Source organism: Nyctereutes procyonoides, unplaced genomic scaffold, assembly GCF_905146905.1.
Source record: "Nyctereutes procyonoides isolate TBG_1078 unplaced genomic scaffold, NYPRO_anot_genome, whole genome shotgun sequence".
In the NCBI taxonomy this organism is placed as follows: domain Eukaryota; kingdom Metazoa; phylum Chordata; class Mammalia; order Carnivora; family Canidae; genus Nyctereutes; species Nyctereutes procyonoides.
The window spans coordinates 84,971,877-84,986,740 of record NW_026575146.1 but is presented as its reverse complement, the minus strand read 5'-3'; the positions used below and the strand labels follow the sequence as shown (position 1 = coordinate 84,986,740).

General features: G+C 67.7%; 1 protein-coding gene across 1 annotated transcript; it reads left to right on the top strand.

The window, feature by feature from the left end:
• The first annotated feature begins 2,446 nt into the window (after positions 1-2,446).
• On the top strand, positions 2,447-13,759 carry LRP3 (LDL receptor related protein 3). The gene is made up of 7 exons (XM_055309544.1): positions 2,447-2,698; positions 4,344-4,391; positions 8,761-8,899; positions 10,227-10,441; positions 10,819-11,947; positions 12,744-12,876; positions 13,100-13,759. Exons 1-7 carry the CDS (start codon positions 2,626-2,628, stop codon positions 13,682-13,684), a joined length of 2,322 nt encoding a protein of 773 aa, XP_055165519.1. The 5' UTR covers positions 2,447-2,625; the 3' UTR covers positions 13,685-13,759.
• The last annotated feature ends 1,105 nt before the right edge of the window (positions 13,760-14,864 follow it).

The window sequence follows — 14,864 nt, the reverse complement described above, 5'->3', positions numbered from 1 at the left end:
TGCCTTCAGCTCAGGTCATGATCCTGCGATCCTGGGATCCAGCCTTGCATTGAGCCTGGGATCGAATCAGGCTCCCTGCTCAAGGGGGGGGGGTCTGCTTCTCTCTCTCCCTCTGCCCCTCCCACCTGCTCACACACACACACACACACACACACACACACACACACTCACTCTCTCTCGCTCTCTCTCAAATAAATGAATAAACAATCTAAAAACAAATCTTAAAAAAAAAAATAGAAGTTATTTTAAAAAACAAATGCAGGGATCCCTGGGTGGCGCAGCAGTTTGGCGCCTGCCTTTGGCCCAGGGCGCGATTCTGGAGACCCGGGATCGAATCCCACGTCGGGCTCCCGGTGCGTGGAGCCTGCTTCTCCCTCTGCCTGTGTCTCTGCCTCTCTCTCTCTCTCTCTGTGTGACTAAATAAATAAAATTAAAAAAAAACAAATGCAAAACATGCACAATGAACAAAATATCAAAAGTCTAACTACAGATAGGTGGTGGCTGTTTGTTTTCGGATCCTGAACTATGGTGCCATGAAAACAGTTGTTTCTAACCAGTCCAAAGTTCCCAGGTAGCTGGGCTGTCCCCCTGCCATGCGGGTTTATGAGGGTTGACAAAGAGGTGTGGACAAATGGGGCAGCTTTGTGAGCTTTTATTCATCTTTGCACTTAGTTAAAAATATGGGAGGGTATTTTGATAAATGTATATAGGGGCTCACATTTTCCCTTTTGCCTCAGGCTCCCATAGGACCCCCCACAGCCTTGCTCTCCACCACGGATTCCTTTCACAGCTTGGGAAGACACGCATCTGGAAAGCATCCTCAGGTGGAAACGCAACCGTTGGACGTTCCCTGCCAGTTCTGCAATTCTGCTGGACATTTTTGCCATGCGTAAATGCTCATTATTACGTGAGCGGTCCGCAGTCTCGGGGAAATTCTGAAGCCAGATTATTGTAGGCTGGTGCTCTTTACCATAAACGAGCCATTTATCTTGCTGTTTGATTCTTAAATCATGTGCTGCGTCTCTCAAGAAGAAGTCGGCTTTTGAAAAATCATCAACGGAATTAGAAGAGAGACAACGGACACGCTCGCAGAAAAACTACAAGGTGTTCCCCCTTCGCTTCTTAAAAATTAAAATCCAGTTGGCCTGCACCGTAGGAAGGAGTTAGTGAGTTACTGGGTCTACACCTTCCACTGATGCCATCTCAGTTCCTCTTTGCCTTCTCTCCAAAAGGGAGGGAGTGAGTGGAAGGGAGTGGGGGTAACTGGAGAGAGCTCCCAGCCTCAGCTCAGGGCAGGCTCGGGGCGCAGAGGTCAAGACCCCTGTGACTTCATTAGTGTCGGTCGGTCGGGGAAGGAGGGCTGGCCCTGCCTGACTCTGAATGGCGTCCTCAGCTCTTCTCCGCGTCTGTTCCAGGTGACTGTCTCTTCTGGACCAGGCCCTCGGTTGACACCACTCCCAAGGGGCAGCCCCAAGCAGGAAAAGCAAGCCTCGCTTCCGTGCCCCAGGGCCGGGCGGTCAGGTGGGCTCAGGGGTCCCCGGAAGAGGGTGAATTTCCAGAGGCCTAAGCCGTTGTCCAGTATCTTCTTGCAAGCCTGGCTCCAAGGACGCATCTTGGGGATCCACGGGGGCCCGGTGGGCTGGGGGGCAAAGGAGGGGCGCCGGTGGGGGGAGGCGGGAACAGGGCGACCGGCGGGGCACGCAGGCCTGAGCCCTGCACCGCTTTGGCGGGGTCCTGCCCTCGGTACCCCTCGCCCCCCTCCGCGCACAGCGGCCTGGCGGGCTCTGGGGTGGGGGGCAGGTGGTGCGCCGGCGGGGGGGAGGTGGTGCGCCGGGGGGGGGCGTGGTGCGCCCGGGCTGGGGGGGGCAGGTGGTGCGCCCGGGCTGGGGGGGGCAGGTGGTGCGCCCGGGCTGGGGGGGGCAGGTGGTGCGCCCGGGCTGGGGGGGGGAGGTGGTGCGCCCAGGCGGGGCTCCAGCGCGGGCTGGGGGCGGGGCAGGTCGCGGGCTGGGGAGGGGGCAGGTGGTGCGCCGGGCGGGGCTCCAGCGCGGGCTCGGGGGGCGGGTGGGGGCGCGCGCGGGCGGCCGGGTCGCTAGCGCGGAGCTGTCCAGCGCCGAGGCCCGCCCCGCGCCCGCCCCGCGCCCGCCCCGCGCCCGCCCGCCCGCCGCCTCCCCCGCGCGGCCCGCGCCACTGCGGCTCGGCGGGCGCGTCACGTGGCTGTCGCGGCGCGGCCTCCGGCTCCGGCTCCGGCTCCGGCTCCGGCTCCGGCTCGGGCTCCGGGCTCCGGGCGGGCTCCGGGCGGGCGCGAGGACCCGCAGAGCCGCCGAGCACCGGGCGGGCGGGCTGGCGCGGGGCATGGGCGCGCGGGGGGCCCCGGGGCGCGGGCGGGCGGCGGCGGGGCGCCGGGGGCGCGGGGGCAGCGGCGGGCGGGGGGGGGCCTCCCTGGCGGCCGCCGCTGAGCCCCCGCGGGGCCCGTGACGCCGCGGCCGATGTGGCCCCGCGCGCTGCCGGCCTGCACCGCCGCACCGAGCCGCCGCCGGAGCCGCCGCGGGAGCCCGAGCCCGAGCCCGAGCCGCAGCCGCAGCGGCCGCAGCCGCAGCCGCAGCCGCAGGCGGGGGCCGGGCGGGCATGGAGCAGCGCGCGGCCGCGGGGCCGGAGGGGGCGCCGGGCGCCCGGGCGCAGCTGGCCGTCGTCTGCCTGGGTGAGTGGGCCTCGCCGGCCGCCCCGCTCCCCGCCCCGCGCCCCGCGCCCCGCGCCCCGCGCCCCGGCCCGCGCCCTGGGGGGTCCCGGGCGGCCGAGCCGCCCGCCCCCGCCCGCCCCCGCCCGCCCCCGGGAGCAGCGCGGGGCCCCGGCCTGGCGCGGATGCGGCCTCCGGGCTGCGGACAAAGGCGAGGCGGGCGGGTCTGCGAGCGGGCGCCGCCTCCCCCCTGCCTGGGGACCCGCGGCGGGGGCGGCAGCCGGCAGGAGGCGGCCTGGCAGCGCCGCGCGTCTTCCCTTTGTGTCCCTTGGCCCGGGGGCGGCCTGCGCAGCCCCCACGCTGGGTCCCCGGGAGGGCCCCGTCCACGCTCCGTGGCCCCGTGGCAGGGAGAGGGCAAGAAAGGAGTTAAATCCTCAAGCCACATGGCTCCTTTATTTACCATGATGGAGGAGGGAGGCCATTATCGGAGCTTGGGGTCATTAGGGGACACCCTACCGTGTCACTAGGGAAGGTTCTTCCAGCTCAGCAGGTTGGCTTGAAGCTGCTGAAACAAGCGACACAGTGGAAAGGAAACCTGACAGGGCTAAGCTGCATGCACCCTCTTCTGCAGGGAGCCCTGGGTCTTGCCTCACATGCAGGACAGTCTAGTAGGGGCTGGGGACCCCCCTCCTGCAGAGCGCCCACTGCCCGGCCCGTTGGCGGTCACGCGCTCTGGACTCTGAGCTGCTGGGTGCTGGTGAGCGGGGCGGGAGGACGGGTCCTTCAGGCACCCCAAGGCCCTCCCCACTCAGATGGGGCTTGGGCTCTGCCTAGCAGAACCTGGGGGTGTTTTCAAAGGGGACATCTGCCCCTGCATCCTCACCAGGTGGGTGCTGACCCTGCAGGGATGCTCTCTGCCTCCCTTGGCATCCTTGATGTTGGGGGGAACGGGGGTACCCTGAACCCCAGGAAGTCGAGTTTGCCCATAGTCTCCTCCTGGTCCTGTAAACCCCTGCAGGAAAGCACTAGGTGAAAGCAAAGGACAAACCCCATGGAGGTGGCTACTCAATGGGGTGGGTGGCAGGAGAGTTCTTTGCGTCTCTTCTCAAGGTCAGCGTGGCACAGCGGGGTGGACCTTGAATCCTGCTAACTGTGCATCCCTGTGGAATGGGGGAGTCACCTACTCCCTCCCTCCCCGGCTGCCCGTAGGCAAGGTGGCTGTCAAGGCCCCTCAGAGGGATTCCTCCAAGTGGTAGAGGCCCCTCTGAAGGCAGGGCCCTTGTCCCGGCCGAACCAGAGTGGTCCACACACGAGTCCCCGAGCTGGAGGGGGGAGACAGAAACACACCCCTCCTACATGGGGTAAAATTCCCGGGCATGGGGAGCAGCAGGAGTGGCCGGTGCAGCCAAGCTTGTGCCCTGGCTCTCTTTGGGAGAGGGTGGTGGGTCCTGAGACCCTCGAGGGTCCTCCCCTGTGCCCCTGCCAGCAGGACCCGGTAGAGTGGAAGTCTCTGGCGATGCTCTGGGCCGTGCCCCGTGGGATGAAGGGAACCAGCCTGCAGTTTGGCTGCAATGTCCTGTGCCCATCAAGGGCCACGGTTGGCCCAGGGCAGGTGTCTGGGCCCCCAGAGCCACCGCCCCCCACTGACTCCTCTTTGTATCTCCTGCAGTGAACATCGTTCTCACCGGGCGGCTCAGCAGCGCGGTTCCTGCCTTAGGTGAGTAGACGCTTCCCTTTCCTGCCTTCCGCCCTGCTCTTCTGGTTTCGTGACCTCTAAGCACAGGCCTCTGGGACCTGTCCACCCCTGGGGTCAGCTCGCCTCTTTCAACTTCGGTCTTTGTGCATTTTTTCCTGCATCACAAAGGCGCCGTTTGGCCGCGGGCAAGCTTACACCTCCCTGAGTCTCAGTTTCCTTTTCTGCAAAATGGGTGCAATAACAGGGGCTACCTCAGAGCCTGGTCATTAGAGTCAAATGGGCAGATGAGCCAAGGTGCTCAGCGTGACAGTGACGCACGGTGGCTTAATGCCACTAGCAAACTGTCACAGGTGCAGCGTCATTGGTGGATTGGGCTTCCGGTAGGCCGTGGGGTTCCCCGAGGGCACGAGGCACCGTGGGATGCCTGCCTGTTTGAAAGTTATACCTGGGATTTCGCTGCTAAAGGTGTGACTGAGGGGTAACACCCCACAGGGGCCACAGGGGGCCAGGCCAGAGCCTTTATTGGAGTTTCCACGGGAAAGGCAAGTAGGACAGGGCACACGGTCAGGCGTGGCCAGAGTGAATAGCTCTGGCTGGCTTGGGGCTACAGGGTGGTCTCCGGTTGCCTGGTACCGGGCCCTGGGATGACCCAGGGTGGCGGAAATACTGGCTTGGCCTGCAGATTAGAGAAGAAGGTGGCCCAGCCTGGGTTCCGCTGGTCCGTCCGAGCAAGCCCCGGGCCAGGCAAGCTGGTGTGCAGGAGAGATTAACTGCGTGGCTGATGTCTCGGCCTTGAGACTTGTGGCTGCCCACGGGATCGAGGAAACACAGCTGGAACTCCACCCCATTCCTCCTGCTGTCAGAGCGGGTCCAAGCATCCACAGGCCGTCTCCGTGCTCGGGCCCCGTGCCAGGCACATGGAAGGCTGGCAGGAGTGGGAGGGGTGACCGAGGCCGTCAAGAGTGTCGGTGCTTCACTGAGGGCACTGCCACGGGGAAGCCCCAGCCCTCCTGGCCCTGGGGCCCCCGGGAGACATCTGAGAAGGGCCTCAGGGAGCTGGGGAGAATGTGGGGTCTCCAGGGTGGGGGGCCTGCGACTTGTGTGTTGTCTGCTGTGCTGCCCACGGGCCTGGAGGCGCCTGGGGTCTCTAATTCTGCTCAGGACCTCGTAGCAGAAAGCCGCAGAGGCTGGCTCAGGGAGAGGGTCCTCTGCTGGCCCCGGTCATGGGAGGGGGAGGCCCTGGGCCCACAGAGGACCGGCTTCTCCCGTGTGGCTCCTCAGGCCCCCCCCCACCCCACGATTGTCCCTGCACATCAACTCCTCTAGCCTCCTCTGCTGACGCAGCTGGCCCAGGGCCCTGACTTATTCAGCACCAAGCCCTCCCCAGCGCTGCCTGGTGTCCTGGCCCCACGGCCACCTGCCCCGTGTCCCCATCCCAGTTTCCTGGAGGAGACTGGCCCTGCCGGGGCCAGGGTCTGTCTGTGGCCATGGAAGGGAGTGGGCGGGAGGGGGCACGGGGGTGTCAGGCCTTACGGATGGGAGCCCCCCGCGAGCCCTCCTGCGGCTGTGGTGGGTGTCTGCTGCATGCCTGTGTCCCAGGTTTAGAAGGTGATGCTCCAGGGACGAGCCTCACTCATAGTCAGGGAGGGGAAGACAGCCATGCTCTTAGCCAGCATCCCCGTTGTTCGTAGCAGGGCCCCCGTCGCCCAGCTTCACGTGGGGCCACCGTTCACATCGCGGTGCAGGTGGAGGTCACGGGCCTAGCTCTCCTGGAGTCTAGCTCTACCCCCTGGCATTGCCAAGGGGAGTGGAGCCTGGCTTCCTGCGGCATGGGGTGACCTCTCAGACACCCCTGACGGCCCGGCTGACAGGCTGGAGACGTCACAGGGGTCTGCCTCCCAACCCCTGGACTGGGGCCGATGCCCCACGTCCCATACCCCAGACTCGGGGCTGGGCCGTGTGGCTGCTGTGACGCCAGCGCCCGTGAGCCTGGACAGGGCCTTGAGGCTGCTTCCCCCTCCCCCGGCAGCCTCCCCCGCGGGTTGGGGAGGTGGAGGCGCTCCTGGCTCCCTGTCCTGTAGTTCCAGCCGGCAGGTTATCTAGACTATTGATTGCTCTGGAAACCGGATCTGCAAACTGTGCTCCACCAGGCCTTGCTCATGCTTCCTCGGGAGTATTTTGTGACTCTTTGGACCAGGAAGGAAGGGCGCTCGCTGGTCTGAAAGTGCTCGGTCATCCTCGGCCCCCTGGAGCAGGCCACCTTGGCCTGAGGGCAAGTGGCCTTCTGCCGGAGGGAACACAGGTCCCCCCCAGCCAAAGCCCCCAAACACCCCCAAACCCTATCCTGCAGACACAGCCCCCCCAGCACCCTCCCCCGCAGCCCATCATCACACACCCTGTCAGAGCCTCACTCCGCAGGGCGTCCCCCCTCGCCCCCCCCCCAGGAATGCCTGCCTAGGACCTGCCTCTTTCCTCGGATTTCCCGACCACCCTCTGAGACCAGCAGCACCCACGGATTCCATTTTACTGATGGACCCGGTGACCCACCTAAGGTGGAGCGGGGCGCCTGGCAGTGCGGGCCCCGGGACCTGGGAGGCCTCTCCCCACCTGTGCCCGGATCCCGGGGCGGGGGGCGAGGCTGCCCTCACAGACAGGCCTGGGGCTGGTGGCCTGAGCTGCTGACACCACCGGGCTCAAGGCCGGAGCTCCCAGCGGCCCGCATGGACCCTGCCCTCTTTCCTGCTCCCGTGCACACGGGCTGCAGAGAGCATGACCTCCGCGCCCCCACTTTGGGGAAGAGCAAACTGCGTGCTGTCGCTGCCCCTCTGGGGGAACTTCGGGGGCAGCCCTGGGGATTGCTCAGGGGGAGGCTGTTTGGGGGGACATGACGTCAGGGGCTTTGTGGGGACGTCAGGCATCAGCTCCTGACTTGGCTGCTGGTCCGAGAGCCAGGCTGCCTGGCCCTGGAAAGTGGGGCGGGACGTAGGTCTAGAAGAGTATCCGGCTGGGGCAGGTGGTGCCTGCAGGATTCACGGGGGAGGAACCAGGCCTTTCTGAGTGTTTGGTCTCCCTGAGGAAGGCCTCCTGGCCAGGGGAAGTGTGACCAGGCCCTGCTTTGCCCCGGGCCCTGTCCTAGGGTCTGAGGGGCCAGGGCAACAAAGGGTGGCTCCTGCCCTGGCTGCCAGAGTCTCCTGACTCGGGATTGACCGTGTGCTTTGGAGATTTGATGTGGGAGGGAGGATGCACCCGGCCGTGCTAGGCTCTTCCTGCCTGTGAACCCCCAGCACCATCCAGCACCATCCAGCAGGAGAAGCCTCTTCTGGGTTTCAGACCTTACACCTCACAGGTCCCGGGTCAGCACTGAGGGTCCCTGTGAGGTCCACAAAGCCAGTGGCCTCACGTGTCAGAGGGAAGGGGCTCTTGTCCTTCCCCTGCTGGGTGCTCTTATTGCTCCTGTTTCAGGGGTGAGAAATCTGAAATCCCCGGGCTGGCCCTCCAGGCCACATTGGGTGCCGGGCAGAGAAGCCTGGCTGGTGCCTTGCTGACCAGGGACCCTTGGGGGCTCTGATGGCAGTTCGAGGGTGACCAGACTTGTTTTAGGGTCAAGTGTGGGTGTTTCTTTTCTAGTCCTTTGCTGCTTTCGTGAGCTGTGGGTGGGGGTTTTCACGGCCCTGGTAGTCACAGTGTTGGATCACCTGGACCTCCCTGGTCACCGCGCCGCTGAGTCCTAAGAGCACGGGAGGCAGCTGGAGGACTTCACTCTCCTTTCTGCAGCTGTGCAGTGTGGGGTCCCAGGGAGTCTTGTTGAGAGCCAGCAGAGGGACCCTGGCTTCCGGGGGCAAGGTGGAAGGTGCCAGGCAGTGGGAGAGTGAGGAGGTGGTGTCACTGGCCTCAGTTTCTCCATCTGTATAACTGACCCTGCCTTTGCCACAGGCTGTTGTGAGGATCTGATGAGGCTGTGTGGCGAAGGGCTGCAGGGGCAGGGAGGGGCGGGTGCGGTCCAGGGCAGAGGCCTTGCCTGGGCCCAGGAAGGCCTAGGGCTGCAGAATTCTCCACTGAGTTGAAGCCCTGAGGCCAAGAGGCTGCCCCTTGGAGGTGCCAAGGGGACTGCTGGTGGGCTCATTCCCAGCCCTGCTGGGAATGGGGGTAAGACCTACGCTCTGGTGCACCCAGTGGGGTTGGGGACCAAGGCTGTCCCAGTCCTGCTGGGTCCTTGGCCCCCCATGCACACACCCATGAAGTCTTGAGTCTGGCTATGGCCACCCTTGTCTGGCCTTGATCCCACTCCGGGGAAGGCTCGCACTCAGGCCATGGGGGGCTTGCGTGCACCCCGCACCTCACTTCCCACCCAAAGGGGAGGCCAGCACGTCTCAGGCTCCTCTCCCGACAGCTGCCTGCAGCGGGAAGCTAGAGCAGCACACAGAGCGGCGCGGTGTCATCTACAGCCCGGCCTGGCCCCTCAACTACCCTCCGGGAACCAACTGCAGCTGGTACATCCAGGGTGACCGTGGGGACATGATCACCATCAGGTAAGGGGACCCAGGGCGTCAGAAGGAAACTCCGTGGGCCTGCACATGCGGTGTAAGTGTGTGTGTGTGTGTGTGTGCATGTGAAATGGTGCATGTGTGTGAGTGCGTGTGTGAGCAGGTGCAGAGGGCACGTGTGTGAGCAGATGTGAACGCTTACGTGTGTGAGCACGTGCATGAGCACATGTACGAAGAGGTACAGAGGGCAGATGTGTAAGTACGTGTGTGTCTGTGTGTGCACATGTGTGAGCATGTGAGTGTGCCCAGCTCCCCAGGTGTCTGTGGGCCCCTGTAGCTGGCCACCCGTCCTGCTGGACCTCCCCTGTGTCAGCTTTTCTCCTGGGCCCTGGGGGCGTGGTTCACCTCAGCCCGGCCAGGGGGAGGAGCCCTGGGGACTGGTGGGCGGAGCCCTGGGGACTGGTGGGCGTGCTCCAGGCAGCTCCAGGTGGCGCAGGTGTTTTCTCCGTCCTGCAGGGGGGCTGGGGGGGCTAGGGGCCAGGCCAGCGCAGAGGCCAGAGCAGGGCTTCCCGGGGGGCCTCAGGAGGAGCCCATGCAGGAGCCCAGGGCAGAGGGAGCTGAGGTGGCCAGATGGTGGAGCTGAGTCTGGAACCGCTGGCCGGGGGTGGCCGGGGGGTACCTGGCCAGGGCACCACTATCCTACATGCCAAACACTCAGGTAGTCCTGGCTCCAAACCACAGGGACATGATGGGCACCAGCAGGGTCTGTCCTGGTGTCTCTGCCCGTTTCCCTGTGGCCACAGGGCCGTGGCTCTCAGGCCCGCTCTCTTCAAAGACTCCACTCTTGCCGTCCACTTCTGGTCTACTCCCTGGTCCTGTGGCCTGCTGGCCCCACAGCCTGGGCCTGGCGGGCCCAGCGTCCATTTCTTCCCAGGGGACAAGCTGTCACCCAGCTGCAGGCTTGGCCAGCCCCGGGCGCGTGTACTCCCTCAGCCTGTGAGCCTGTGTCTCCCAGCACACTCCGCATGGGAGGGATCTGGACCCCCGGGGCTTGCCCTTCAAGGGGGAGTGTGGGGGGAAGGAAGTGCCCCTGCTGGAGCTTCGGACTCCCCCTCCACTTTGGCTTTGGGGCGGGCACCGTGTGCGCCGATGGAGGGCAGGAAGGGACCAGGTGAGGCCTTCGCAGGGCTTCGACGGGGCTGTCCAGTTGCTCCGGTTCTTCGTGTGGCAGCAGGGGTCCCCCTGAGGGGCCTGGAGTGGAGGAGTGGGGGGCCCCCGGGGCCGGCCACCCTTGCCACGCACGAGCCCGGGTCCGCAGGCTCCCTGCCCGCCTGCCCACAGCCGCCGTCCTCGTTCCCCTCTGCCCCCGCAGCTTCCGCAACTTCGATGTGGAGGAGTCCCACCAGTGCTCCCTGGACTGGCTCATGCTGGGCCCAGCGGCGCCGCCCCGCCAGGAGGCCTTCCGGCTCTGCGGCTCGGCCATCCCCCCTGCCTTCATCTCCGCCCGGGACCACGTCTGGATCTTCTTCCACTCGGACGCCTCCAGCTCGGGCCAGGCCCAGGGCTTCCGTCTGTCCTACATCCGAGGTGAGGCGGGCAGCGGGGTGGGCAGGGCACCAGGGCCCCGGGCAGCGCCCTCTCCTGGTCTCCCCCAGCAGCCCCGAGGGTCGGGGGGCCTGGGATGGGTCAGGTGGCCGCCTCAGGGTGCCCTGAAGCCCCTCCAGCTCACTGACCCCACTTCCCAGACTTGGCTAGAGTGGGCGGCTCGCCCCTCACCCTTGGCTCAAGTCAGGGACAATCCCACCCCGGCATTTGAGGGGTGGCTGCCCCTGGGGTGGCCATAGAGAGCCCCCGCAGAGGCCCGGCAGGGACAGGGGGGCCACCCTGCCTGCTCCGGGCCCGGGTGTGCCCCGGAGGCAGGCTGGGCTCCCCCTGAGCATCCCCCCGCCCTTCTCCATGCGCAGGGAAGCTGGGCCAGGCGTCCTGCCAGGCCGACGAGTTCCGCTGTGACAACGGCAAGTGCCTGCCGGGCCCGTGGCAGTGCAACACCGTGGACGAGTGCGGCGACGGCTCGGACGAGGGCAACTGCTCGGCGCCCGCGTCGGAGCCTCCGGGCAGCCTGTGCCCCGGGGGCACCTTCCCCTGCAGCGGGGCGCGCTCCACGCGCTGCCTGCCGGCCGAGCGGCGCTGCGACGGCTCGCAGGACTGCGGGGACGGCTCCGACGAGGCGGGCTGCCCCGACCTGGCGTGCGGCCGGCGGCTGGGCAGCTTCTACGGCTCCTTCGCGTCCCCGGACCTGTTCGGCGCGGCGCGCGGGCCGTCGGACCTGCACTGCACGTGGCTGGTGGACACGCAGGACCCGCGGCGCGTGCTGCTGCAGCTGGAGCTGCGCCTGGGCTACGACGACTACGTGCAGGTGTACGAGGGCCTGGGCGAGCGCGGCGACCGCCTGCTGCAGACCCTGTCCTACCGCAGCAACCACCGGCCCGTGAGCCTGGAGGCCGCGCAGGGCCGCCTCACCGTGGCCTACCACGCCCGCGCCCGCAGCGCCGGCCACGGCTTCAACGCCACCTACCAGGTGAAGGGCTACTGCCTCCCGTGGGAGCAGCCGTGCGGCGGCGGCGGCGGCGGCGGCGGCGACGGGGCGGCGGGCGACGCGGGCGAGCAGGGCTGCTTCTCCGAGCCGCAGCGCTGCGACGGCTGGTGGCACTGCGCCAGCGGCCGCGACGAGCAGGGCTGCCCCGCCTGCCCGCCCGACCAGTACCCGTGCGAGGGGGGCAGCGGCCTGTGCTACGCGCCCGCCGACCGCTGCAACAACCAGAAGAGCTGCCCCGACGGCGCCGACGAGAAGAACTGCTTCTCCTGCCAGCCGGGCACCTTCCACTGCGGCACCAACCTGTGCATTTTCGAGACGTGGCGCTGCGACGGCCAGGAGGACTGCCAGGACGGCAGCGACGAGCACGGCTGCCTGGCGGCGGTGCCGCGCAAGGTCATCACGGCGGCGCTCATCGGCAGCCTGGTGTGCGGCCTGCTGCTCGTCATCGCCCTGGGCTGCGCCTTCAAGCTCTACTCGCTGCGCACCCAGGAGTACAGGTGGGCGGGCGCGCCCCGGGTCGGGGCTGCGGCTCCCCCCAATCCCCCCCACCCCCCGGCCCCGCTCAGGCCGTGCACGCGTGCGCTTCCCCGCGCATCCCGGGAGGTCGCGGCGGAGGGAAGGGAAGGGGCCTGGGAGACGCCGGGGCGGGGCCTGCGGGGGAGCCTAGGGGAGGGACGGGGCCTGCGGGGGAGCCGGGGGGGGGCAGGGCGGGGCCTGGGAGAAGCCTGGGGGCGGGGCCTGTGGGGCTGGGGGCGGGGCCTAGACGGCTAGGGGAAGGGGCCTGGGAGAAGCCTGGGGGCGGGGCGGGGCCTGCGGGGGCGGGGGACGGGGTTGGCGTGGGGGCGGGGCCTGCGGGGAGTCTAGGGAAGGGGCGGGGCCTGCCGGTGGCTGGGGGCGGAGCCTGGGGGCTAGGGGGCGGGGCCTGGGGGCGGAGCGGGGCCTGCAGGGGAGCCTGGGGCGGGTCCTGCGGGGGACTGGGGGCTGGGCCGGGGCCTGCTGGGTTGGAGGCAGGAACTGCGGGCCGGGGCCTGCTGGGCTGGGGGCGGGCCTGCAGAGCGGGGCCCGGGGCTAGGGGGCGGGGCCTGCCGGGAGCCTAGGGGAGGGGCGGGGCCTGCCGGTGGCTGGAGGCGGGCCTGCGGGGGGGCCTGGGGGCCTGGGGGCGGGGCCTGGGAGAAGCCTGGGGGCGGGGCGGGGCCTGCGGGGAGCCCAGGGGAGGGGCGCGGCCTGGGGCAGGCCCGTGTGCCGTCCCCGCCAGCCCTGCCATGCTGCCTTCCTGGGTCCCGCTGCCTTCAGGGCCTTCGAGACCCAGATGACCCGCCTGGAGGCCGAGTTTGTGCGGCGGGAGGCGCCCCCGTCCTACGGGCAGCTCATCGCACAGGGCCTCATCCCGCCGGTGGAGGACTTCCCCGTCTACAGTGCGTCCCAGGTGAGCGCCAGGGGGCGAGACCCCCGGGGCCCGGGCTCCCGCGTGGACCTGAGCACGCCCAGACGGGCAGACCCCGGGCCCGGGGCAGGCGGCGCACGGGCCAAGGGCCGAGGGAGCGGGAGGAGAGGCCCGGGCGGGGTGCGGTGGGGGGCGCGGCCAGGCTGGGGGAACAGGTTGGCCTGGGGGGGTGCTGAGCCCCGCCCCCGCGGCTCCCGGCCCCCAGGCCTCGGTGCTGCAGAACCTCCGCACGGCCATGCGGCGACAGATGCGCCGGCACGCCTCCCGCCGCGGGCCCTCCCGCCGCCGCCTGGGCCGCCTCTGGAACCGGCTCTTCCACCGGCCGCGGGCGCCGCGGGGACAGATCCCACTGCTGACGGCCGCTCGCACCTCTCAGACGGTGCTGGGCGACGGGCTCCTCCAGCCTGCGCCAGGGACCAGCCCGGACGCCGCCGCACCCCTTACGGACTCGGGCAGCCCCGCGGCAGCCGCGGATGGGCCCCCCAGCGCCCCGGGCCGGGCGCCAGAAGTGGGACCTGCCGGGCCGCCCGCCTCGGGCCGGCGGGACCCGGGCTGCAGGCGGGGGGACAAGGACAGAAAAGCCTGCAGGGACCCTCCCGGGGACAGCCCGGCCGCCGCGGACATGCCTCGGGAGCCCTGCTCGGCCCAGGACCCTCAGCCCGCGGCTCCCACTGCCAGCAGCACCCTGGGCCCCCACGCACCAGAGCCACTGGGTGTCTGCAGGAGCCCCCCGCCACCCTGCTCCCCAACGTTGGAGGCCAGCGACGATGAGGCCCTGCTGGTCTGCTGACCCGCCGGCCGGCCGTGCTGGTGACCGCCACAGCCCCGCTTTGTAACCAGGGAATACACAGTCGTTTCTACCCTGCCTCCGCGTCCTTCTTTCTTCCCGAGAGGCTGCCCAGAAGCCCCGCCGGCTTGCTGCACCGCACCCCCAGCCCTGGTGGGCACGGCGGGCGCAGGCTGTCCGGGCTCGAGCCACGGGCAAGTGGAGTCAGGAGCCCCTCTGCAGGCACCCACTGGGTGCCTCACTCTCCTCCCCCACCTCCGTTCTGGGAGTCCAGTTCCAGGGAAGCAGGAGGGCTAGGGCAAGGCTCTCTGGAGTGTTTTCCGTGGCTTCTCACTTCATTCACCCTCCGGGGTGCCAGAGCTGTGCCCGACTGCACAGGACGGCAGGTGTGACGGAGCCAGTCCACGGCGGGCCCTCTGCTGGTGCTCAGCCCTCCTCCCATCCTCCCATCCTCCCAGCCAGCACGGAGGGGCAGGCGAGGAGGCTTCCGGCCCCATCCTCATGCCTGCGGTGTCAGCATGGGCCTGGCCGGGCAGATGCCCTTTGCCCTCTGGCGCAAGCTTAATCTGGGCATGAGGGCTGGGAATGTGGGCACAGGGTAGAGGAAGCCCATGGTCTCTTGCAGGCCCTGAGGCCCCCAACCCCTCCCGGGAGATGCTGCTAGATGCTTCCTCAGGAGACAGTGGCCGAGCACCAACTAACAGTGGCCAGATCCATCCCGTTCCGTCTCAGGCTCTCAGTTTCCCCCGTAAAGCAGGGTGAAGCCAAGTCTTGACACTCACTCCACGGAGATTTATGGGGGAAAAGGCAGCTCCAGCAGAAACGCCTAGGCCCTCCCGGGTGGCTGAGCCTTGGGCTGGCATTGCGGGTCCCCAGGAGGGGCACACCAGGTGTCTCCCAATCCCGGTGTCCCTTTGGGGCAGGGCTGGCTCTGGACCCCACAAGGGAGAGAGGGAGTGCCTGGCTCACGGGGCAGAGCCCCCAGATGCCAGAGGCCTCCTGCGGTGCCTGCTGAGCCACTTTGGCAGCCAGCACCACGCCAGCCCCGCCAAGTCATGCCCACCAGGGACTCACCTGAGACAAGCACACCACCCACCAGCCCCGTTTTATTCATAGACCTTTTCAGGAAAAGCGAGTGGGGCGGTGCTGACAGGGAGCCCCGTCCACATCTGCGGGGATCCCC

Bases quoted from the DNA above. Each gene is read 5' to 3' on its own strand.
- LRP3 (XM_055309544.1), top strand. From the start codon at position 2,626: ATGGAGCAGCGCGCGGCCGCGGGGCCGGAGGGGGCGCCGGGCGCCCGG. The intron at 10,442-10,818 runs GTGAGGCGGGCA...CTCCATGCGCAG, and splicing joins CCGTCTGTCCTACATCCGAG to GGAAGCTGGGCCAGGCGTCC. The intron at 11,948-12,743 runs GTGGGCGGGCGC...CGCTGCCTTCAG, and splicing joins CTGCGCACCCAGGAGTACAG to GGCCTTCGAGACCCAGATGA.